The sequence below is a fragment of the Acanthisitta chloris genome, unplaced genomic scaffold, assembly GCF_000695815.1.
Source record: "Acanthisitta chloris isolate BGI_N310 unplaced genomic scaffold, ASM69581v1 scaffold15936, whole genome shotgun sequence".
NCBI lineage: Eukaryota > Metazoa > Chordata > Aves > Passeriformes > Acanthisittidae > Acanthisitta > Acanthisitta chloris.
The window spans coordinates 79,200-105,471 of record NW_008676612.1 but is presented as its reverse complement, the minus strand read 5'-3'; the positions used below and the strand labels follow the sequence as shown (position 1 = coordinate 105,471).

The 26,272-nt window shown below is 41.4% G+C and overlaps 1 protein-coding gene across 1 annotated transcript in view; it reads left to right on the top strand.

Annotated features, from left to right (window-relative positions):
* The first annotated feature begins 3,030 nt into the window (after positions 1–3,030).
* The window catches only part of TRPC5 (transient receptor potential cation channel, subfamily C, member 5), a 65,399-nt gene continuing 42,157 nt past the window's right edge, over positions 3,031–26,272 (top strand). Inside the window, exons 1-2 of the mRNA XM_009076208.1 lie at positions 3,031–3,408; positions 19,569–20,090. Of these exons, the coding sequence (XP_009074456.1) occupies positions 3,031–3,408; positions 19,569–20,090 (900 nt within the window). The remainder of the gene's footprint in view (positions 3,409–19,568; positions 20,091–26,272) is intronic.

Genomic DNA, 26,272 nt, shown 5'->3' with positions numbered 1-26,272 from the left:
CTTGTGCTGCAGGTACCACCATTGCATTAGCCAGTCATTGGATATTGTCTGAGGCATCTGCAATCAGGCATAGACTGGAAAAATTTTCCTTGCCCCAAATATTAACTCAAGTAGCAGAAAATGCCTCTCTATGAAGCGAATTCATATGGAAAATGTGTTTTCAGGCTTTCTGCACAGATTCCAAAATTTTAATGTGACTCTTTCTATTTTTGCTACCTTTCAATTGCCTCATTGCTTCTGCTCTCTAGGCAGCACCTGTGCATTGCCTACCCCTTCTCTGACCATCAGTATTTTTGTAATTTTTTAACCAGTAAGTAGGAGACAGGACCACTCTGAAACAAACAAGTGGTCTAGGGTCTACCAGCATTGTTTGCTTCACTAGGAGATGTTGCCTCTGGGAGTCTGGTGGTATTGAGAAGCGACATGCAGAGTAAGGATTTTTGTGCTTGTTGATCCATGTGCTTGTTCATTCCATCCAGAGGTTTGACTGATGCTCTGTTAGACAGTTTTGAAAGAGAAAGACATCAGGTTTGGAAGGTCCATCTGTAATTGTGCTGGATCTTGGGCTGAGGGGCAACTGAACAGCTAAAGGCTTTGCTGAAATCTTCCATGTAATCCAGGCAAACCTTTATTTTTTTTGATACTGCATGCTATCATTTCCAAACCCAGTCAGCAGCATGTGTTTGTTAGGCTATACAGGTGATGGCATGAGAAGAATTCAGGAAAATAATTCATTTCGTGAGGCTTTCCTGTTTGGTTTTATTGCAGCTTCTTATGTGCGTGAAGTCTTGACAAAATGCTTTCTTGGACTGGGGTTGTACTGAGAGATGAGATCTCACTGAGGAGTTAAGAGATCTGAAGTTTTCTTTTCTTTTTACAAAGCTATTGGAAAGGAAAGGGATCCAATTCTGGCATGATGTTTCATAAGGTGACATTTGTTATAACTCATTGCAAATGTTACTCACCATCTACAAAACATTCAATTAAACTGAAGAGCAGTGAAAAATATCCAATTTCACTTTAGCAGCTGCACTTGTTGCCAGAATCCCTCAGGTTTTTTGGAGCCAACAGATTCCCCCTGGAGACCTCCACATGATGACTGCTGTCCTCTGCCACCAGTTGGTGCTCCCAGCTCCCATGAGCCAGATCTCTTTCGTCCTTCGTGGTTACCAGACCTGTGCTGCATCCTTTTGTGTCCTGCAGTATTTTGATGGGAATTGTCTGAATGCCACAGGGATAATGTTTTCAAAAACAAAATTTGAAAATGACCTGTGATCCTTGGTCCTTTTGAAAATCAGAGTAGTTAGTTCCACATGCAGTTTATTGAAACTTCAAGCTCCTGAGTCACTGAGATTGTTCCTTGGTTCTAAAAGCTTTAGTGGCATGTTTTCTTAGAAAATAAGCCAATGTATTTATGGTTTCTATTCAGATTATAGGTCCTTTTGCCTCTCATGCCTTTGTGTGTGACTTGAGGTTGAACCATTGGACCCTATGATTCTGTATGGACCAAGACACATGTGAGCAATATGATAGTAACTCTGGATATGTTACAAGCACAAACTTTTCTCGCACTGGTAGGAAACTGGGGTACTGAGTGAGCACGTTTTTTGAGATGCCAAACTAGCTGTTACAGATCTCTGGCTCCCTGGGAAGTTCGCAGATGTAACTTTGCTGTATGCTACAGCCACCCACTGTTTTGCAGTGTCAGCTGGGCTGGAGCTCAGATCCACCCACTCCCTCCACACCGGGCCCATTACTCTGGAGCTGAAGGCAAAATGCAAATGGGCTCTGCGGAACAGGCAGCCTCACGGTCTGCAGGGGGATGGCAACAAGAGAACCTATGGCCTCGTGCTTCTGGTTCTGCACCTGGACCACAAGATCCTCCTTCTCATTATCTCTTTATCAAAACATCTTTTTTCCCCCTCTGAATAGGGCACTAAAATGGAACAAAACTCTGGCTAATTTGTTGCAGGAAGTCATTGAGGTTTGGGCACGAAGACAGAATAAGTCATCCAATTAGTTATAGCTTGCAGGAAGTCATTGAGGTTTGGGCACCAAGACAGAATAAGTCACCCAATTAGTTATAGATGCTGGTGTCCCTGGTCCTGGCTTGGTGTCATTTATCAATGCAAGAGGGAGACAAGCCTAGTTCCTTTCTTCCTTATGTGTGAATACCTGTCCAGCCCATGTTTCTGGTGACTCCAGTCACCTGCCAGGCTCTTTGAGCCATGGGAAAGAACCGTAATTCATTTAGTTTGCTGCATTTGTTCCAGGGCAGGATTTCCTTCTTGTTTTCCTAGACCATAAAACAACATCACTACCTCTGGGGAGCAAGTGTGGGGGGTGGGGACTTTCTACATCAGCCTGTCTTTAGGTCCTATTTATAAATGAGGAGAGCAAGAAAACATGTTTAAAAACATGCAAGCTTTAAAAATAAAACTGTGACCTAGTCAAAGAGTAAACATTAAGGAAAAATAAAAGCCTATTTTAAGAGATGGAAGCAGAGAAGAAGCAGCAAAAATATTCAAAAAGAGTCTCTTACTGTAAATAGGAGGGTGTAAATCAGCAGCTCCTATCACTGACAGTTCAGAGATGCTGAGGACCTGGCTCAGCAGTGAAAAGGAAGGAGTGAAGAAAACTTTGAGTGGGAAATAAAGCAAAGATGAGAAATCCACCTATTTGCAAATGTGATATAGATGATCCATAAACAACAAGATTGTGCTTTCTGACCAGATGCAAGAAATCAATGACATAGTGTTTAAATGATACTAAGAGATATGCAGAGTGTCTGTCATTCTGCATCCCTCTCCTGAGCAGTAGTGCCACTTTTCTGCTTTCAGGTGGCCCTTTAATGTGGGGCTGCTCAGAGGGTTTTACAGTCACTGTATTGAGAATAAAAAATACAACTTAAAAAAGGGGTCAGAATCTTTTACCATGGTGATGGACCTTTGGAAGTTTGTCCCCTGTGAGTCTGTTTTGTCACTTTTGTGTGCTTCTTCTCCCCCACAGGTTGCCCAGTCACTATGAACAATGGCCCAGCTATACTACAAAAAGGTCAACTTCTCACCGTACAGAGACCGGATCCCACTACAGATCGTACGAGCGGAGGCAGAGCTCTCGGCGGAAGAGAAAGCCTACCTCAGTGCTGTGGAGAAGGGGGACTATGCCAGTGTGAAACATGCCTTGCAAGAGGCAGAGATCTACTACAACATCAACATTAACTGTATGGATCCTCTTGGTCGCAGTGCCCTTTTAATAGCCATAGAGAATGAGAATCTGGAGATCATGGAGCTGCTTTTGAGCCACAGTGTGTATGTGGGAGATGCTCTGTTGTATGCAATACGGAAAGAGGTGGTGGGAGCTGTGGAGCTGCTGCTGAATTACAGGAAGCCCAGTGGTGAAAAACAGGTTAGTCAAGTGTTCCTGTTCACTTTTAAGCTATTATCCTGCATTAGGAAAGTGGTATTGCACAGAGGGGTGCTGTGCAACACTCTTAAAGCAAAGTCCTTGATGTAGGGCCATTGCTTTCAATGCCCAGAGCAGATGTGGGCAGTCCTGTTTGGATGATAATTTTCCAGTCTGAGCAAACATGTTCTGCCTGACTTAAATACTCAGCATTTTCTGTTTCACTTGGTGTTCTTTCCAGTCCTACAGTGTTTGTGGACATACTGATTTATAGGTTGATTTATAGATGAGCACTTTCTAAAGGAATTTGTGGCTGTCTGAAATTATATTACAATCTGTAAATATGAACTATTGCCACAGTGTTATACTGATATTAAGTGGAATTGCTTTTCATAAGTAAATCCTGAAAGCACACAAGTTTATAAATAACTGCAAGCAAGCAAACAGTCCGCTACGTTCCACTTCCTCACCACAGCGCAGACATATCATCTTGGTCTCCCTCTCCAGAGAGCTCTAGGGCAGAAATGCTGAGGCAGTACATAGTGTTACAGCAAGAGCTAAGCTGCTATATATCTGAGCAGTGAACTTGTAGGAAGAATCCTTAGCTACAAAGCCATCCCTAAGTTACATAAGGATCTTTGTGAAAAACCACAAAGTCTGAATCCTGCCACTTCAAGTGTCACATATCACACTACCCCGACTGTTTTATCTGGTTTTCTTCTCAATGTAAGCACTGCTGCCAATAACTAAAATAACTTATATACATTACTGACCACTGACGATTTTTGCATATTCACTGCTTAGAAAGGAACATCCAAAACTAGGATAATCCTTATATATCAAGCCTTCTTTTGAAGGGAACAGATTCTTCTCTGTGTGAAAGAAGATGATTATTAATACCAGTCAATCATAGAAGAAAATGTTTTCGATAGATAGGCCCCTTAGTACATAGATTTTCAATAGTAATTTTATTTAGTCAAAGCAAACAATAAGGTTCAACCCTGGCAACATTCAAAAGTGCTCATCTTAATATTTAAATATAGCACCATTCTGCATGCTGTAGCAGTGTTATTCTAATGTGTGGTTTAAGCACAAGAGAGGTGAACAATCTCTCCTATCAGACCTAAAAAGTGAAATGTTGGTACTGTAGAATAGAAGAAAAACCTTTTTTTCAGTTGCATGGGAAACTCTCATTAATTGTTGCAGGTTAATGGCAAGTTTCTCCTGAAATGTCATGGAAAGCAAGTGATGGGTTTCATGTGGATTTCTGTAACATCTCTTGAATACCAAAATTTGTGTCCACTCAAGTTCACAGCCTTGCTGACTTAACTGGACAGAGGTCTGTGAAATAAGGTTGATATATTGCAGCTGAAATTTAGCTCCAGCATCTCTAGTTCAGTGATCCATTTCACACCAGGTCTGTTTCAGTTTTTCATTACCCCTATGCCAGTGTGCAGCTATCCTCCTATAGCTAGGATTGTATCTGCTGCAGAGTTTGCAATTTGCAGGAGAACATGTGTAGGGGAAAAGAGATGCAGTGCCAGTTCCAGCTTTGTTTACAAGGTTTGTTACAAGACCAGATTTCTTCAGCATATTTTAAACTAGTACTGGCTTGATGCACGATTCTGTGTACAAACTAGGATTAATTTCTCTGCCTGGGGTTCAGGATCTTCTGTAAACTGCAGGAAGTGTTTGGTGGTAGAGGGCTACAGGACTGGACTTTCATTTCTGCAGTTTCACTTATTGCTGGTGCAGTGATGGGAATTAACATTTATTTCATGTTAGTGATACAGCATTCAATGGAAAGAAGTGCTTAGTTAAGCAAAGTTGGGATGAAGTTGGTTAGCTTGTCAAATCACAAAGCTGTTATGGGGGGGGTTTCTGAACACAAGTTCCTAATGCTGATTACACAGCAGTATCAATATACATTCATTAATTATCTTTGCTGGACCCTTTCTCAGAAAGTCCTTTGGGAATTCCATACCTAATTGCTTGCACAAAAAGCACCTGATAAAGTAGATTAGCACAGCTTTGTCCTCATCAGCTGCTTAGATGTTCTAAAATGTAGAAAACCTGCTTTTTTTTTGTTGAGTAGCAAAAATTCACACTTCATGGGAAGGTTTCTGTTTAGCGGAGAAATTTGTAAGATGGTGTCCCAGCACTTCTTTATATATTAGGTTTAGTATAATCTATTCAGAAAATGTACACAGGATTTAGTTTGCCTAAACAGATCTGTGTGAAGGCAGTTTTCTGGCTTACATGTGGCAGCCTGTTTCCCATCAGGGGCTGTCTGTCTGCCTTTGCTGCAGTCCGGAGAAAGGTGCAGAAGCAGCATCTTCCTGATTACTTGTCTTAACTGTTCATTCAGCTGAGACTGGGGTCTGCAAAAACCTGTTAGTTCCATTCTCCTGTCTGCCTCTGAGCAGTTAATATTTGCCTCTGTCCCAAAGTCTGGTTTCTCTGACTGCCAGGCATGAAGAGCTGTTCCTATTTGTGTCTGTTCACGTCAGCTCAGTTAATTGTTGTCTTTGTATCTCAAAAGCAGCTGAGTAGCTTCATTCAGCATAATCCATTTCATGGGTGTGTATCATCTTCACTCAATCCCACAGCCTTATCATCATCCCACAATCCTGATGGAAAATGTTAAATTGCATTATTCCAGCCTCTTGTGGGGTAACAGTGACTGTATCTAGTTAGCAAAAGATATACCCAAACTGAGCTAGAAAACCATGGACACTTACAGACTTGACCTGCAAAGCAGGTTCGCGCACCAGCCAGAGAGTTTCTAAAAGGTGATGTGTCCTGGGTGCTCCATACCCATCTCTTGAGAGCTGCCTGAGGGAAGAGCTCTGCTTTTCCCCTGTATGATGACCTTTTCAGGGAGCAGAAGCAAAAAGCCTTCCAAATATAAGAAGTGACCTTTGTTGTGCTCCTTATGTAAGAGATAAGGGTCTCGTTGGTGATGTAAGGGACAAGGAGAAATGGATGAAGAGGTTGGATGGCAGAGATGCTCATGTCCTGTTATTAAGTGATTTTTTATTAGTCGTTATTCTGCCAACCTCTGCTAGACTGCTGTTTAAGTACCATTTACTGAAAATACCATGACAATGGCAGGGGTAAGTCATAGCCAGTAACTATAACAACACACCGCTCCTGCATTGCAGCCGTGCGTGTGAGGGCTGTCTCGGGAGAGGAGGCAATTACTCTGTTTACATGTGGAGTGCGTGAGAGCTGAGAGCATGAACCACCTTGCTCCAAAAGCTGCTGCAAAGTACATGATAGATTAGTGTGCTGAGCAGTGACGTGGTCGAGTAGATGTATTTTCTTTCAGGTTTAGCTCCAAGCAAGGTTTATATTTTAAGAACTTAGCATTTCTCCTTAAATCCATTCTGCACAATCCAGACAACTTTTAGCCACAGTTTTGAGCGCTGTGCTGTGAGTCTGATAAAGCTGGGGAGAAGACTTTTTCAGTTACAGTTTTGAAAGATACTGTTGGCTATGGGAGATTTTGGGGTCAGTGAGAGTCAACATGGTGCAAACGTCTTACTTTTTCTACCATGGAAAGACCATAGAGGTGTGCTGATGTGCTGCACTCCCAGGCTTTACATGACCCTTCCTTCTCTTCAGATCAGAACTAACTTATCCTCAAACATGCCACACCATGCTCCGAGATGCACTCTGATTTTTTTATTTACTGTAAGTGTGCAAATGTGGTTCAGAGTGGGTGGAAGGTGCCTATGAACAGAGCTTGGGGTGCTGAGGCTGCCACAGTGCAGGTGGGAGCTTTGATGGCCTTGGCAGGATGTGGTCTGGACCTAGCACAGCACTAAGAGCTGAATTTTCAGGGAAATAAAGGAACTTCAATTATCTCCTCAAAACAGATTAAGCAACAAAAAAGCTTTTCTAGTTCTGTGATTGTTACAAGTTCACTTATTATTTCCAAATGTTACATAATTTACTCCTGTTAATCTTCCAAGTTTGTCTTTTAAACCATAGTTCACTTTAACCAGACACTTTGTACTGCTGATTGGTCACTTAAATCCTAGGATATCTTGTTTTTCCTCAAATGGATAGCAGACATTTGGAAATCGAGCAATCTATTTATGAATATTGCAAGGAACAACAGAACAAACTAATCTTCATGGAACCTGGAGGGTGTGCAAGTGTTGCTTTTTGTGCAGAGATTTGTAGTCAGTGGATAAGTATTTCCCAGGAAATCTGAGCCTATTCTGGTGCTTTGATGTTGTTTGATTTCTGGGCACTGAAGAGGCTGATGTACTGCACAGTGGCAGAGGTGTAGTGTATGTGTGTACTGCAGGCTGCTTGGCATGGAAATCCATAATCAGTGATGGGTGTCATGTTATTTAAATAAGAAAAAAACCCACTGAATTATCACCAGAAAGAGCAGGGCTAGGTTAGAAATAGTAACAATCAGCACATGCAGAATCAGTATTGACTTTGGCCCAGGCTTAGTGAATCAGGTGGCTCATCTCTTTGGGGGTAGGAATGTTAAAATGGAAAGCTGTCTGTGCATGGTACAGGCCCAATACAGACAATGGCAAAACAGGATTCTAGTACTATTCTGTAGGTACACATCAAAAACAGACATCTGGCTGGGGTCCTATGGGGTTGGAATTAACAGGAATCTTGAAATTAGTTCTTTCTTTTTGGGTTTGTTTTTTTTTTTTCTTTTTAAAACCAATACTACTGTAGGAACAAGGGAATGTATATACAAAGCCTGTTGAACAAATTCTCTTTTCAGTAAAATCTTCTATCTCTCAATGTATTTGGTATTTGAGTTTTGCTGGTTATTTTTTTTTCCTAAAAGTCATACCAGATGGTTTTTTTACTATACATCATTACATCAATTACATCAATACAGTGGGCTGTGTTTTCAGCCAGGCTGGAGTTTGCACCTAAACTGCACCAACAAAGAGCAGGAAATACAAGTCTGAAGATTCACATTTTCCTACAAATTTGATTCATGTTCAATTTGTCATTAGTAATAGTTGTATTTCCTGACATTTTAAAGCCCTCTGAAATAAACACAGATTTTCCCTGCGACTCCAGATGAGGTCTTCAGGGGCATTTTCTTTATAGCTGCTTATGTGAATTCTGTGAGTGGTCCCAGTTCTCCACTAAATACGCATCACAGATCTCAGTTTGCACAGATCTTGCCTCGTTCTCTGCCTCACTACAGTGGATATGCTTGCAGCACACCAGCCATGGTCTGTGCTGACTGCTGAGCCCTCCTTCCATTCTGTAAGAAGCTGTAATCAGTCATCTGAATTACTACACTCTCATGGTGTAGCCATAAGCACCTTTACGGGTAGCTGTTTTCTTCACAACAATCAGAGCTGACATCAACTGTTTGCATAAGGAGGACACGAGCATCTTTCTGGTATCTGCCAAACTTAGCAATTTGCTTGTGGCAGACGGCTCCAAATTAATCTGGTTCACAGATGGGCCTACAAATGCAGTTCCTCAATAATGAGAATAAAAAGAAAAGGAATCTTCTTTTGACTGTGATTCAGTTTATTTTGATGGTCCAAAGGCCTTCTGAATCAATGAGATCTCAACAGATCCGTATGTCTTCCAAAAGAAGGACCTTCACAGAAATAAACTCTGGAAGAATTTGGCTGTGAGAGGAAACTATAAAGAATAATTAATTGGCAAATTTTCAGTGTTAATTGCTGATCATCAGATACCTGCTGGTGGAAGGTTGCTGCACTTGGTAGTACTAGTGAACTTAAAATTTGACCTGAAAAATCCTCTTTCAGGTGAGCTGAAAGATCTTTGTGTAGATATCATAGATCAATAGCTTAGAGAGTCTTTTGTGAAGCAGAAATGACAAGTTGCATTAAACCATTTTATTCTTGCCCAAATCCAGTAACTTGATTGATACAATGTGGTGTTTTAGCTTAATTTTCTTACCCACACAGGGTTCTTGTCCTGTATGTAGAATACAGTGCAAAGTTTAGCTGTTACCATTGACAGCCCTTGATTTCATAGACTTGCTGGTACTTACTAGATGTACGAGCTCATTGCCCCTGTGTTACCACTGAGGGAACTGTTTAAGTCAAAGTTCTCAGATATCTCATGATAAAAAAAAATCTAGATTCTGCAGGCAGTTGGAAAGAGAAGAGTTTTAGAAGCAGCTGGTGTTCCTCATGCCCTGGTGAAGTGGATCAGGTCCTACTCTGCAGCAGGACCAGAGGATCTAGAGTTTGTAGCTGTGGTAAATGTTATCCTGCCTCCTTCAGTAAAAGGTTTATGTTATTTTATAGTTGAAGGAGAGATTTGTGGACTGCCTAGCTAAAATTGCTGAGCCCTGCAGCACTGGCTCCTAATATATAAGCTGAGGATGGATGTGGAGAGATTGGTCGCATACAGGCTGCACAAAGAAGTCTTGCTTAGGTGGTGGTAATAGCTATTCTGGGTACATGCACTGTCTTTTTGTGGAACATCACAGACAAGGCAGGTGCCAGCAAGCATGGAGTATACAAATATGTCAGGTACAAAGACATCCCAATGTGCAAGTGGATCTGTGTAGCCTGTCTGCAACATTAACTGTGACATACCAGCAGCGTGTGTGTTACTCCCTGAGTTTATGAAGTTCAGCTGATTCAGAAAGGTGTTGCTGAAACCTGAGCTTCTATATCAAAGAAGTCTATGGGTAGTACCTGTTCTGACTGAGTTCTGACTGTTGAGCACTGTAACAGAGGGTAACAGGCTGATGGGTATGACTCAGTACAGAGGCTGTGCCCTTTCATATGACTCAAACCAGCCATTTCCATGTTATTATGAGCAGTCCGAAGTGAAAAGGAAAGGGTGAACCTGGTTAGAAGCACTCTGAGCAAGAGCAGGTGCTGAAGAACAGAAGCAGTTGAGAAATAAATGCCCACAAGTTCTCAGTATGGAAATATTTGAAAGTCATAATAAGGAAGAAAGATTTTGTCTCAAAACAGAACTAGCTGTTACTGCTCCAAAGCCTAATGGCTCTGTTAGCATCCAAGCTTTTCATTATTTTTATTGATGCAGTAATAATTCACAGCTATAGTTAACATGCCTTTGACATTGGCTGCTGCCTTCAAAATGAATTCCATCTAATTAAACTAAACAACAGAGAAATCAAAGATCACTTCAGTTAATGATTACATTTAACTGAGAATTTCTTTCTCCCTCCCCACTGCCTTGCTCTCTAAATAATGTTAAATTTAGGCAAAGAAGGTGTGAGGCACAACGAAGAACTGGGGTGATACATCTCATGGACCTAATGAGCAGCATCAGGGCTAGGGCTCATGGGCTGCAGTGGCAGCTTCCACGCATCTGCTAGTGGCAATAAGTCACTGACTCCTTCTCCTGGGTTGACATAAAGTCTGTTATTAGTGCCAAGGAGAGCTGGTGGGATCAGGCCGAGAACTGCATCACAGCATGCACAAACATGTCGTGCTTGTAATTTAACATATAGGCAGGTGGAAAAGTTGGGAATGTGCTGTTGTATGAGATGCTTCCAAGGGAATTAGCTTTTTTAATTTGTAGGAATGGTCTTAGCAGTTGCCTGCATTGGGCACACTGTACAGCATGTTTTCAGTCAGATGTGGTAGGTGCATGGGTTTTAGCAGGGTGGACTGCCTCTGATGAACTATGTGTAGGGGGTGGGAAAAATCCTGTTTGTGTTCCTACAAAAGTAAACTTCTGGGCTCTCTATAGATTTGTCAACTAAAGAGTAAATTTTCAAAAAAAACCCTGATTTCGTTAACTACCCAACATACATGAATGCATCTACTGTAGTCACCTCCCTTTGCTCATAAGCCCTTCCCTTACAGCAGCCTGCTGAGATCACACAACACTTGTTTTTGTCTCTGGTCTGTATGACTCCCAAAATTTGTCATGGTTTTCCAGATTCACTGATAAAAACATGCCTTGTGCAATAGTTGCCACACACTGTCCAAAGGAAGTCCTTCTGTATGGGAAAATTTAATGGCTTGTTTATCCCTGTGATGGGCAGTATTTTGGTGGCAATGGTGGGGGGATATCAAAAAGGCATTGACTGAGAACAGTATTCTCCCAGCTTGTCTCTGCATTGCTGCAGCAAGGGAATGCTGTAATCCAAGGTCTTTGCTCTGTCATTGCCTTGGGAGAACACGTTGGAAAACCACTCCAGCCTGCAAGAGGCTCAGGGCCACGTGCATCATCGGTACTTAATTCACAGCAGTGAGAGAGGGCTCGTGTGCTCCACTTACATATTTGTCAGGCAGACAGATGATGAGGTAGAGCCAGGCTCTGCAGCATGAGGGGCATATCATTAGCTAGAGGTTTTCAACTACCTAGCATTAGGAATAACAGAGTAAGTCACTGCGTAAATGGGAATACAGGAAGATCACAACCACACAGATTTTCTTCTCATGCAAGACCCTGCCACTTGTCTAGATCGTAATTTCTTTGCTAGTGCAAACTCTGGGGTCTTTTCAGAAGCCACAGTGTCTTCTTGGTTAGTAAAACAATGATGCCAAAAGCACAGCTTAATTGTCAAAATGGGGAATAATGAGCCTCCTGGTTTGTGAACATCAAGACTGTGTTTTGTGCAACATCAAGCAGTGCCAGGCTGGCACCAGATGCAGTCACTCACTGCTCTCTGTGCTGCTTGCTGTCTTATGATTGAATCTGAATTTCTTTTTTTCTTTTTTTTTAAAGGAATGTGATTGAATAGGAACACAACCCAAGTAAAAAGCCCTCCCTTTTCAAGCCCTGTTAGCAACATATTACCTCACCTAAACTTAATGAAACATCTCGCATCTGCATGCAGTAATAAATTACAGGAGAAAGGGATGTTTTATGTACAAAGATGACATAAAAAGCTATAGATAGCATGACTATTAACCTATATTAGTACATCTTGTCCCTGTTACCACCAAGAACAGATAATACAGAAACTAGGTAAAATGAATTAAAAAGCTGGACAACCCCCCCTCCCAGAATAAAACCTGGAAAATATTAGAAAAAGAGTAGCCATAATAAAACAAAGATTACTTTGAAGACACAGCTTGCAAATTTTCAGCTAACCATGGACTGTCTTTGTTTTGGCATGCTTGGGGTCAGAGGAAAGTTTATCCATAAAATGAAAAAATATCTAAGGTGCCACAATGTTCCAAGGCCTTTAGAGTAGTTAAGAAATTTATAGGGCTGGATTAAGTAAGCTCTTTAACAAAATCATTTCCAAACTTAAAAACAATGTTAAAAATAAAGACTGCACCTTAATTTTTACTCAAAACAGCTCCTATCACAGAGTAACTCTTAAAATGGGAATAAAGAAAGGTGAAAAAGAATTAACAAACAGCATTTTATGTTTCCAAATGGGGAAATAAACCATCTTCATGAACTAATCTGTCTATCCAGTCTTTAGGAGATAATTCCATTTACTCCCGTGTTAACAACACTGTACTTACATCAGTGTTGGTATCAGAGAGTCTCGGGGAAACAGTTCCAGCAAGCAGCCAGGGAATCTCTGCATTTTGTCAAGGCTATGGTAGATTTGTAACATGTTGTGAAACATGTTCCCATGTCACTTATGCCACTTTAGCAACTTTGTTACTGTCTGGATTTGTAAGAGTCCCAAACTTTTGTCCCTTGTTTGTTTTAACTGCAGAAGTGTCATTATTCAGTGAGCCCCAGGCTATGTAAGCATATGATAAAACAAGATTCACTGAATATGACTATCATTGGCATAACATATAAATTGAGACTACAATGGACTTGTCAACCCTTCTTACACGAAGAAGTCGTCATAGCCAGGAGAGGGTGCAGTTGCTCATGGCACAACACTGGTCTAGTTTGTCTAACAGGGGTAGGTACTCGCTAGCCCTTCTTCCTGCTGGATTCAGTAGTTCTTAGCTGGAGCAAGACACAGAAATTCAGGGCAAAGCAGACCTTAAGTTACACTTCGGTGCAACACAAGAGGTTCAAACACAAGCTAACTCTTTTACCGCGTCCCTCTGGGACTTGGAGAATAAGCCACACTGACTGCACTATTCTTCATTTCATCATCAAGTGCCTCATCTTATCTCCTCCACCCGCATCAAAAGGAGAGCGGCTCAGAGGAGAGAGTGTTCTGTCTGCAGGAAGTTGCCATAGGCCATTTGAATGCACATTTGCAAAATTCTTTCCTTCTGAAGGCTTCTCTCCAAATTCCTCTTTTCTAATCACCAACAGAAGTTATTATGTAGCATCAGCCACAAATGGTGACATCTTTTGACAGTCTTTCTGACTGTGCTGCATTTCCTAAACACATGGCTGAACACAGGCTCTGATGCAATTCTGCTGCTGTCAAGTGCACTAGGTTTCAGTTTAGCTCTGAAAACTAATCCCTTGGGTCTACCTCCATTTTTACACACATGGATAAGAAGCCAAATTAAAATTGGAAGAATCTAGAGCAGATATATCTGTATTTTGTTTTTGTTTACTGGTTGTGGAGAAATACGTTTGGCTGTACAGATATCACAAGTCTAATTTTTCATGTTCTTTCAGTAGTAATGCAAATTCCATTATTCTATACCATGCCATTTTTTATTCAAAGATTTCTATTTTAGTGTTAATGTGTACCATCTGATAACCTTGTATCAGCATTTGGCTTGCTGCAAGGCATTAAAAGGTACTCCCTTTCAGTTTTGCAGTATCAGTCTGAGGGGCAGAGACTTTATTTGGCTTTACAGGCATGTAGGACACTGAGGAGATTTTTGACCAGAAAGAGCCTTTTCAGCTGGATGTTCTGGGACAGCTGTATTGAAAGCAGTGAACACTTCAATAACTGCTTTCCCATAAGTATATCTATAGCAGTGTGTGCCTTATGCCAAAGTTACAAGCTTGTACAAAAAGCCTTTAAATTATGCTACATTTTTGTTATCAGTTTATGTTGTTCATTATATTTCATTAACCAAACTACATCATTTCAGTCAATGAATTGCTCTTTAGAGAAAAAACCAACCTCCCTATTAATATAGATTCTGTCATCACTCTGATACAAGATGTCTCTCAGGGCATCTCTCATTAAGCTACTCAGTTATTGAAACCTGCACCACTGCATCACCTAAAATGAATACTTTAGTTTATAGAAGCACGTAACATTTTTCCAGGGAACCACATAAGGTTTCTTCTAGTACCTAAAGGGAGCTTACAGGAAAACTGGAGAAGGACTTTTCATAAGGACTTGTAGTGATAGGACAAGGGCAAATGACCTTAAACTGAAGGAGTGCAGGTTCAGATTAGATATGGGGAAGAAATTCTTTGCTCTAAGGGTGTTGAGGCACAGGAACAGGTTGCCCAGAGAAGCTGTTGCTGCCCCATCCCTGGAAGTGTTCAAGGCCAGGTTTGATGGGGCTTGGGACAGCCTGATCTAGTCGCAGGTGTCCCTGCCCATGGCAAGGGGATGGAACGAGATGGGCTTTAAGGGCCCTTCCAACCCAAACCATTCCATGATTCTGTGATAAGGAAACTAATGCCTATAGGGTTCTAAGAATTTGTGCATGGATTCAGGCACGGATCAGGATTCAACTGGCTGTGCCAGTCACAAGATGTACATTTTTCAAGACCCTTTTGCTGGTAACATGGCTGACCTGCAGTCTGGCAACACTGAGTCCATCTCTTGTGCTCTATTTTTAGAGTTGCAGCTAGAGGTACCACAGGACTGTGATTCTGAACAAAATCACAGTCACTACTAAAGCTCCTTCTGACCACCAAACTTCAAGCTAAAGTGCTATAGTACAAAATCTTCTGTTTAAAATGACAAACTGGCTGTGCCTGTTACCACACTTGTGGGTGGCGCATGCACTTCCCTCATAGAGCTGCATGCAGAAAACAAACTGGAAATAGGAAATCCTTGATCAGTAAGTTGCCCAAGCTTCCATTTCTGCGTTATATTTGTAGTTTTCCAGTGAGGTTTGCATAAGTTTGTTTTGGCAGTTAGAAAATCTTTAACAACAGATAGCTGAAAATAATGCAGGTTAATATAATTACAGTTTATCATGGTTATACTTATAATTTATTGTACCGGTCCAGGTGAAGTGATAGTCTATTAAATGGAGATTTCTTGAAAATGGGGCAATTCTACCTGTAAAAGTATTATTAGTTATTTTCAGACAAAAGTTGTGGCATTCTCAATGCCAGACAAGATGCATATTTAGACTGCCTCCGACCCAAGAAGTTTGCAACTAGAGATTAACAAAAATCAAGTAAAGGATTTTGTGGCTAGGCTTTGGTTTACTGCCTAGATACTCTCTGAAGGGTTATGGGGGGAACCACAGCAGAGAGCACCCATAAAGGTGAATGCTGAACATGAAGGGAGACTTGTGTCTGTCAGGATCATCAGACCATAATCAGGGTGACAGTCAATACAGGGGGGCAAGAAAGCATAAGATGCAGATATACAAACACAAAACCATTCCCAAATAGTCATTAGAGCCAGACTCTTCCCTCAGAGTTCAAGATTCTGCACTTCACTGCCAGGTTCCCTTGCTGCAGAACTGCTTCTTTTCAACCTAGTTGTCCCTTTTTATATGCATCAATAGATGACAGATGCTGTGGAAACACTATAGCATGCTTTGAAATCCTCTGGTGTTTGAACCTGGATGTTAGCTTTAATGGTTCATAAAAGACAAAAGATGCATTCACATTAGTCTCTTAGTTTGGTTGAGAAGCACATTTTTGAGCAGAATCTCCTTAGTTTTCCCATTTATTGTGCTTGGTTCACATTGCTGAGCAGTCTTGGAGAACTGGAGCTGGGCTGCTTTTACATGACACTAAACCAGAGGACCTGCTTCAGGGACAGATACCGGACTCCTAAAAGACCTAAAACAAAGCCACCAGATATTCAGTGTCAGTTTGTTTGTTTTTTCTCTCTAGTTTTGTTCTTTTTACACTGTACTAGTGACTAACATCAGCAGAGATTCCTGCTCTTCCTATCCAGACCTCCTTTCCAGCAGTGCACTATTTGCAGGAAAACTTGTTTTTCCATTCAGAGGAGAGCTTAGCTATACTGAACAGTGCTTTTATGTGAGCTAATCCTCCATTTTCTTCTCTTTTAATGACTTAAAAAAGGAGGGTGAAGAAACAAGCTTAAATAAAGGGGATTTATTAGTCGCTGCAGCATCGTTCAGAGAAGCTGCAGTACAGTGGTAAGCAGCCTACCTTCATGAGGATTAAATCTGGGAAGATAACAAGCATTCAGTCACTTGTTGTTAATAGTAGCGTTAATTTCTCATGCAAACATTAGCAAGACGAAACACAGACAAGGCACTTGCTCCTATGCAAGCAGTGACAATAAGGTTCTGAAGGACTCAGCTTAACAGCTTGTGTCAGGTGATGAGGTTAATGGAAAAGAATTTTGTTATTCAGGTCACTTAATGAAAATAACCTTGGAAGAGCTTAGCAGAGCCCTTGGGGTAGAATAAATTATTCCTCTTCTGCTTCCATCACTGTAAGTTAACCCAAGACATAGAAGAAGCTGATCTAAACATGAGCTCAACGGGGCAGAGTAGCACAGGAGGAACATGGTGTATTGTTGCAATCTCTGCTGCCTCTCCAGTGATAACATACGGCCTTGGAGCAAAGGCTTACCTTGCACAGCCACATCTTTAAACCAAGCCAGTTTAAGATGCCGGTTAACAAAACACTGTGCAAGAAGACAACAAAAGTACTTAATCGCAAGGTGTGTAATTTTTAGCCAGTTCATGGCCTTCGGGTCAGGCAGACACAGAAAAGAGGCCACAGCAGCCATCAGTCGCACTCACTGTTCCTGTTCTGTGGTTTGCTTTGCTGCTCAGAAATAAGCTTCATCTCCTGTGATTTGAAGCCTTACACTGATCTGCTCCCAGACCCCAGGGAGCCTCTGTGTCTCTGTGCCACCATTTTCCTCCTTATCCCTTAATTAAAGTGCAGCAAGCTGCCCAGGAAAACACATCTTCCCCATGGCAGCTGCTTGAGTCCTAACGAAGCAGTGCTCTGTTTTGGGGGTGAGGATTTGTGATATGAGCCAGAATAAGGGATGAGAGATCACTTGGTTTGAGCCCAGATCTTGGGACAACCATCTTGTATGCCCTAGATCCAGATGTAGAAAACCTCTGGAGCAGACAAGATTAGCACTATCCCCACCTGTAACATTACTACCTTCTCCTCAAGTGCCCATTTCATATTCCGAGCAACATGAATACCTCATCTGTGTAAAGCTGAAAATCCTTTTCACAGCCCTGGATACAATAACTTCCATGTAGAAAAACAAGATTAAACTTGACAGTAATAGGAGTGATAGAGAGGGGAAAGTGTTCTTCCTTTGAGGCAGAGGCTCTGAATACAGGAGCCAGTCACTGACTGAAAAAGGAGGTGAAGAAAGATAAATGCAGTTATTCAAGCATCAGGACTTTAGAAAAACAAGCTTCCAAGAAGGAGAAAAATGAAAAACCTGCACCTTTCCCTTGACATTTAACAAACCACCTAAATGAGCTAAGCAAAGGAAAAGAGTCAAAGACCTTACAAAGAGAGCTGCTTTCAGGCACTTGTTACTAGATAGCTTAAAATACATTTATCCAACCTTGCTAAGAGACACCAAGCCCTCCGTGACCCACAGCAAATCCTTACTACTGTTCTCTCTTCTTCCCTAGGAGCTGTATTTATCCTCTCCCTCCTATTTCTGTAGGGACCAGCCAGGTTAGCAAAGCCTGCTACACCTGTGTGTCTGTAGGCTGCCAGAGATTTAACTCCTTATGTGCTGCATCCAGGGTAGCAAATTTATTCTCCGAAATGCCTCTATCTACTCAGTGAGCTCTGCTCCAGTAACTAACCTTACAGCTCAATATGGTGACCACCTTTGGGAGCATGTTATGTGCTGTGAACACGCTCTGTCATGCTGTTGCAGCTGGGTTATGTACAGGCTTATCAATCAACTATAGCTCTTTAGTGCTATAGAGGCACTTAACTCCCATGGAACTGAAATTCTATGGCTGGAGGTTCACTGTTTCGTAACCAGACATAGGTGCATCCTATGGAAGGATTTTAATCGCTCACCTCATGCTACTTCATCACTGCTTTACTTTCGAAATTATAAAGACTGAGTAATGTTTCCTGTCATTAGGGCTCTGACAATAGTTTCTCTGAAACGCCTTTGACATTTGCAAGGGGAAACAGACCTACTGTTCACCAAAACCAGCAATCCCCCCTCTAGCAGCAGGATGCCAAGTACCAGGGCAGGGGTGGTGGGCGCATGGAGTACAGTATGTTTGAATAGTGATTAACACACAACAAAGAGAGCTGCTGGTGCTGCAAATGGAAACACACTGCGTGCTTGGGATGTAAGAGCATTTTGGTCTAATTTTGCACTCTGCATATAGTAATAAGACACAACAGGGTGTGCATTAAGCTTATCTTTTGAGAAGTGCAACAGTAGCTGAATAATGCACACCCTGGAGTGGCTTATTTGTAGTGGACTATGGCTCATTAATTTTACATATAATTTTTTTCTGAGCCATTTAAAAAAAACCCAACAAATCTATTCCGAGGGCAGTTATGCAATGTATCCTTCCACGTAAAAGTATTTTCAAATAAACAGTGGGGAAAAGTGAAGAAGAGCTTTGCTCTGCTGCAGACCAGTGTCTGGTTTGTGTAGGACCTGCTGCAAGCAGGTTCTTGGTCTGCTAATGCAGATATATAGTGCAAATAGTTATGCACTATAATAGTTATATGGAAATCTATTCAGTGTTCACTGTTTTTCTAGACTTTCCTTTCTTTTTGTGTAATTACCTGGGCCTTTATTCTTCCTTTTCTTTTCTTTTCTTCCTTCTTTTTTTTTTTCCTTTTGGTATATGAGCCAATATCCATTTCAGACCAGATTCACAGTTAAAGGATTCAGATGGGGCTGGGACTGATTTTTCAGACTGGGAACTGAATGGTCTGCTCAGGAGGCAGACTGTCATGATTCTGAGGAAGATGGACTTGGCAGAATAGCAGTGAGTGTGTGTGTGTGTGCATGGCTAAAAGAGGATTCAAAGAACAGAGGGTGTTATAGCAACTCTGTTTTGTTATGACATGTCTTCAGAAGTATGAAGGAGGGACGTCTGAATTCTGCTGTTCCACATGAGATATGACTTTATCCCTTTATGGTTTATCCCTTCATACAGGTTCCAACCTTGATGATGGATACCCAGTTCTCAGAATTTACTCCAGATATCACCCCGATAATGCTGGCGGCTCACACCAACAACTATGAAATCATCAAACTGCTTGTCCAAAGAAGGGTAACAATTCCACGCCCGCACCAGATCAGATGCAACTGTGTGGAATGTGTGTCCAGTTCGGAGGTGGACAGCCTGAGGCATTCCAGGTCAAGGCTGAACATCTACAAAGCCTTAGCCAGCCCTTCCTTGATTGCCTTATCAAGTGAGGATCCCATCTTGACGGCCTTCCGACTGGGCTGGGAGCTGAAGGAGTTGAGCAAAGTGGAAAATGAGTTCAAGGCTGAATATGAAGAGCTTTCACAGCAGTGCAAGCGTTTTGCTAAGGACCTTTTGGATCAAGCACGGAGTTCCCGAGAATTGGAGATCATTCTCAATCACAGAGATGATCAAAGCGAAGAGCTGGATCCCCAGAAATGTCACGATTTGGCAAAGCTAAAGGTAGCAATAAAGTATCACCAGAAAGAGGTAGGAGTCAAATAAATGTGAAAGTATTGGGTAAATTAATTAATTTATCTAGTCCCCATGGATTTGTTCAGGGTTGCTGGCTTTCAGATGTGATTTTGGATGGAGCAGGGAACCGTGTGCACATGGGTTAGTCACAAACCAGGAGGTTTAGTGCACCTTGGTGACAGTATGAATCTGATAACTGTTGAGGGCAACAGGACTGGGACTTGGCACAGTGGGTTATGGCTTCTATAGCACCAACAATTTCTGTTTCAAAGCTAATTGAATGCTGTTTTATTGTCACTCATCCCCCTGTGAAGAACAGACTTCAGACATTTCCAGATCTGCTAGCTCTGAAAAATTTTCCCAGCAGCTGCTTTTGTACAGGAACCCAAAGCTAGAAGGGGTTGCCTGGCTCATGAAGGTTGATCATTGGATTCTTCATTGACTGCAGGAAATCATATAATACACAATTCACTTTCTGCAGTCCCAAAACACATCCCAGCACCCACTCAGCGCTAACTCAGGGTCAGAGAAAGGACAGCAGTGAAAGAGATCAGGAGAGACCAGGACCACACTCACTTTCTGAGGTCCCCATGTTACCAGCAGTTTTGTTAGGTGAAAATGCTTGTGTGATGCTAGGAAGTGGATCACATCATGCACATAATTCTTCACACCTGTGACACCTCAGGTTGATTCTTAGTACTTGATTTAACAATGTTTTAGGAATTGAGAAGCAATTCCCAGAAATTTGAACCTCCTGCCCATAGCACCAGTGAGGAAAGCCATACGTCAGCTAAAGGGCACAGAGCCTTTCAGAAGCCCTGCAATCCAGAGATTTATAAGTTGATTCAATAAAGGCCATGAACCCGAGGAGAATGCTGACAACAGTTTCCTTAGTTGGCTCTGGATTTTCCTTCTCTTTCCAAACCCAGACAGAATTTAGTAGATGATATATGACTGTTGGCCAGTGATGTGCCAGGTTATCTGAAGGAGGAATTTAGCTTGCTTGGTTGAGGAACTGAATTGCAATGCATATTACATTCTTCTGTGTCTGGAGGGTGACGTGAGTGGTGGAGGAGCCTGCCATGTTCCTCTTTTCACTGTCTTCCCTACATTCAATGCATTGTTTTATGCAGTGACCCAGCCTGGTATGACATGTTCCACCTTCCTCAATGGCTGCTCATGTCATCTGAGGTACAATAGTCAAGAAGTGAAGGATGAAGATTTTCTTTCATCCCTTTGGTCTGTTATGCCTCCTTAGTGACAGACCCTTGGTGTGACAAGGTTGAGCCAAAGTCTCAAGCTTCTGGGATCTATCACATGGCCACTTACTGCTCCTACAGGGCTACTCCAGTGAAGTGTCAGCAAGGCTCACTGGTGTAATGTCAGGTTGTGTTTTTACTCTGGCTGTGACAGTGTTAGGTAATGACATAAGTGCTTTATGGACATGAACACATAGTGAAGAGTTAGTCTGGAAAAGGGTAATACAGGTAATCAGGTCAATGTTCATTGAATCTAAGAAGGTCCAGAAACCCTACTTCTGTTTTTCTAACTGCCCGACAGCCACAGATGCTGCAGCCATGTGCACCCTTCAGCAGCCAGGTTACCAATGGCACTGTCGTGTAGATCGCTGCTGATCCTGACGTCGTATCACAGCTCAGGCTCACAGTTGACACCTAAGCCTAAACCTGTAGCTACCCTTGTCTTGTATTCACATTCAGAAACTGCAAGTCTGAAGGAGTTCACTATATTTCAAATGAAGTGCTGAACAGTCCTGTAGCTCTTTTATTTTAAAGTAACAGAATTCTAATCTTTGCTTGCTTGCTTGACAGTTTTTATCCTTTTTTTAAAGCCATATTTGACTGAATTCCAAGCATATGGACAAATTCCATGTTTTGTGACATATTCATGACAGTTCCAGCCTATAAATGATAGCAAATACACCCTGTGTTGCCAGCTAAAGTCAGTGCTCTTTCCAGGTAGAATACTGGTGGACAGGGGCAGAATGAATGAGGTTGGGAAACCAACTACTGAACCCTGTCATGCTGCCTGGTTATTCACAAAAACCTGATTCTTCCTGCAGGAGGATTGCAGTTTTCTTATCATGATAATTAGGCCATCTTATCATGATAATTAGTGCAATACAAAACATCAAGCAAGACAGAAACAACTTTGCTAGTTTCTGAAAAAATGAGTAGGAACATTTGCCAGGGAGACACTGAGAAATGTTTTTTAGTCATGATTGAAGAGTATCAGACCGAGAGAATTTTTGTGGGAACAGGAAGGAAAATAGAAGTGAGTTTGGTTTCGTGAAAGACAGTTCTGCAGAGACTTTTAAAAGTAGATCATCTTGTTCCTCTGAAGCTTTTTATGTCCTAACATTAAATGGGATTGAATGGAGAAGCTTTTTATATCTTAACATTGACAAAGATAAAAGTCAAATCTCTAGTAGCCTAAGCTGAGGATCCAAGTGGACTTTGGTTATTTTCTGGGGTGTCCAGTTTTTACTGCAGTTGTTAGTTCTTTATAGTCAGCATAAAGAATGCATAATTTCACATAGATTTTAGACTAATTGCTAGACAAATTTCCTGCAGCTTTTTTTCTTTTTGAGTGAAATAAACCTCAATTTTTCCCCCAAATGTGGAATGATTTCATTTCAGTTTAATTGTGCTGATAAGTTCAACTTCAAGATTCTTTCCAGAGATATTGTTAAGAGGAAATGAGTAAAGAGATCATTGCCTTTGAATGGAGGGGCAGGACTGTGTGCTTGGGTAGGGAGTAGATTTTAAAGTTACTTTGCATCAGTGTAAGTGATCTGGGATTCAAGAGTGCTCTACACCAGACACACTATTCAGTATTCTCTCCAAGGCATTTCAGGTGAACTCACCATGCCTTTCCCCCCTCCACTGCACTCCCATACTGAAGAGTAGGTGCTAGTTTGTTCCAGGTAGAGAGAAGAATAAAATTAAAATTTCTAGTGCAGGTTGATGACCCCAGTAGTGAACACTGAAAAAAATCCCAATGGGAAGAGCTAGACATCTATGGGCAGGCATTGGAAAAGACTGTCCAGGGAAGTAGTGGAGTCACCATCCTTGCAAGTGTTCAAAAGACGTGTGGATGTGGCACCTGGGGACCTGGTTTAGTTGTGATCATAGTGGTGCTGGGTTAACAGTTGGACTCGATGATCTTAGAGGTCTTCTTCAACCTTAATGAGTCTATGATTCTATTAGCTCTTGCTCCAAACTGGCCCCTTGGAGGAAAGATTTTTAAAGCTAGTTAGGTGCTAAATATGCAGTTGAATAAGCAGTAAGGTTTTTAACAGAGTATAATCTGGTAAAAGGTTAAATCCTGTTGGAGATTAGACATTTACCTTGCTGAGACATTTGAAATTTCACTGCTGAATTAGCTGCATCTTTTGGCACTTAGCTCCTAGAGAAAAACGTGGTCTTGTATGTTAAGTTTTAGGAAACAATTAGCAATCAGCCTTGCCACAAACACAAACCTCTGTTCTCTGTACTACGTCCAGAAAACATACTCATGTTGCACACAACTTTATCTTTTAATCTGGCCTGAGTGCCTCAGTCTTCATGGGGATCAACCTGGGCAAGGATGGATTAGCAAAGGGAACCACTTCAGTTCAGTCCTTCTTGTGGAGGAATACCAGCCTCATCCCAACAGCTCCACCTCAGTCTGTATCCCCATGTACATCCCACTGCCAGTGCATTTCTACCTCCTAACACAGATAAAGGGTTTGTCTCTACAAGGGCAGAAAAACCTTCTATTCCCTTTTTTTCACCAAAAAAACCTGGGAGGTAAAAGCTTTGATTACTCCCAAACATTTCACGTGTCAAGTATTCTATAAACGGACAAATACGTTGCTCATGAGGAAGAAGACCTTCTTCATTTGGAGGAGGGCCAAAGTGCTGGAGAATAAATTTCTTGCTTTTCATGTTCGTTTTTAATAAAGCCTTAGAAGGTAAATTACTGTTTACACCAAAGGAAAAAATTCAGTTCTACAGGACAGATTAAAATGTGCCCTAAGGTAGCTTTGAAATATATTTTATGACAGTAAATGGTAAAAACATGCTGTGCAATGTTCACAAGCTCCCTCTCCCTTCTCATCTTAAGTGTTGAGTGGTTGTGTCCTCAGTTTCAACTTATGAAACGGCCCTGATCATTTGTCTAGAAGACAGGAAGGACTTAGTAGTTGAGATCCTTGTTTGTATGGCAGTTACAAAATATTAGAAAGAAAATGAGGACAGCATTACCCTGTGAAGCATGACAAGTTAGATCCAGCACAGACTTGTCAGTTTTCTCAGTCCACTGTTAAAGAAATAATTTTCAAAGGATCACAGTAATTATGGTCTAAGAGATTTTCATAAATGCTCTGTAGTATATGGCATTTGTCTTCATATTATTACTTTTCAAATTCTTTTATTCATGACTGATTTTGGAAGGAGAAAGGTGCTGAAGACTTAATACAAAAAGGCACAGCTCAGCTGTTGAGGATCAGTCTGTGCTCTTCTGGCACCAAATTAGCATTTGTTAATTTGTTTGCATTTCTAAGAAAAGATGGGGAAAAGTCATCTCTTAGGATCTTGCCAGTCACAGAAAGCACAGTTGTATATACAGTATATATTGCTGTATTAGAGAATCAGAACATACACAGCATGCAAGTAGAATTTTTATGTCCTTTAAAGGTTTTTTTACTTTGCCAATAATGTAAAACAACCACAGTGTAGCAGTGAATCAGGTCTAAAAGGGCAGATTTCTCCTTGTATTTAACATTCTGCTGAGCTTCAAGAATAGCAATATACATTCAGCTTATTCCTGCTTTCCTGCTCTCTCTATCACAGGTCATTCACATCTTCAAAATGAAGTGAAACATCACAGTAGTGAGGTTTTAAATGCAATTCTCTGGCACCGGTGCTGCCAAATAGCTATGCAGGTTTAGTTTATGTGTCTGTAAGAAATGTACACAATGCAAGGCACTCAGAAAAAAAAATTCTTTTGTCTATGACTATATTGCTTAGCACTTCCCTGTAACTAGATCAAAGGAGTGCACAAATTCTCTCTCAGGAACCTTAACCTCAGTCTTTCTTCCTCACTGTGCTCTAATCAATGGCAGGAAAGGAGAGAAATAGAATTGTTTGCTTTCCTAATTTAAAAACAGTGCTCTTTTCCATTTTCTTTTCAGGATGAAGCTTCAGCAGTTTTAGTTCTTTTTTTTTCCAGGACATTTACATAGACAAGTACCTCCTGAGATACAGTACTGGAGTGAATGAATAATCATTCTTGCCATGCTGCATATTTTTCCGCTGTGCCTTGACTCTTGTCAACTGTGGCTGCAGTCAGAAGCACAGTATCAGTCTCCAGGGAGTATGCATAAACCTGGGAAATTTCTAGGGGCACTTCAGTTAGTGTATAAAAAGAGCTTATAAAAATATCAGAGATGCATGAAAAACAAAGTGTGAAGTCTGTGAAAATCAAAGCTCATCTCCTGCACCTTGTTTACCTGTTCTGAAAGCCATTCAGGTATCTTGACGGATAGCCACAGATCTTTCTTTGCTTGCAGGCAATGCTGAGTTAATCCCCTGTGGGTTTGCCCGTTTTCTTGCCATACTGGCTGGAGGAATAATGATACAGGACTGAATATTTGTATTGTGCTCTTTAAAGGCACAATGAAAAGCCTTGCTTGAGCCTGCACAGCTCAGAAGATTAATAAACAGGCTTTTACTTTCAAGTTTCTAGAAGGGAATCATACCAGGTCTTGAAAAGATCCTTATTAGGACTAGATGGGGGAAGCAGAGATGCTCCTTGTGGAAGTTCTTGTTATTTCTAGTGATCTGGAATGTCCATATCCCTTAGCATGTTCCATGGTGAGGATGGTGTGGTTATGGTACATCCAGGTCTGTTCTTCACCACAAACCTGAATGTAAGTTTAGGGATTTCAAAAGCACTGAATGTCCAAATGTGACCTCTCATTTTCCAATAGCATCTATCCATTCAGGCATTGTTGTATGCAGCAAAGTTCCCATCTGATGTGTGAACAGTGGCCCATGCTAAATGAAGCTTTTTCTTCTCAAACTCAACCCGAGCAGGCAGGTGACCACCTTCCAAAATTTTCCATGCATGTGGCACTAACTGAGCAGTCTCAGAGGAAGGATTTCAGGGTGGCAGATGGGGAGACTTGTATGTAT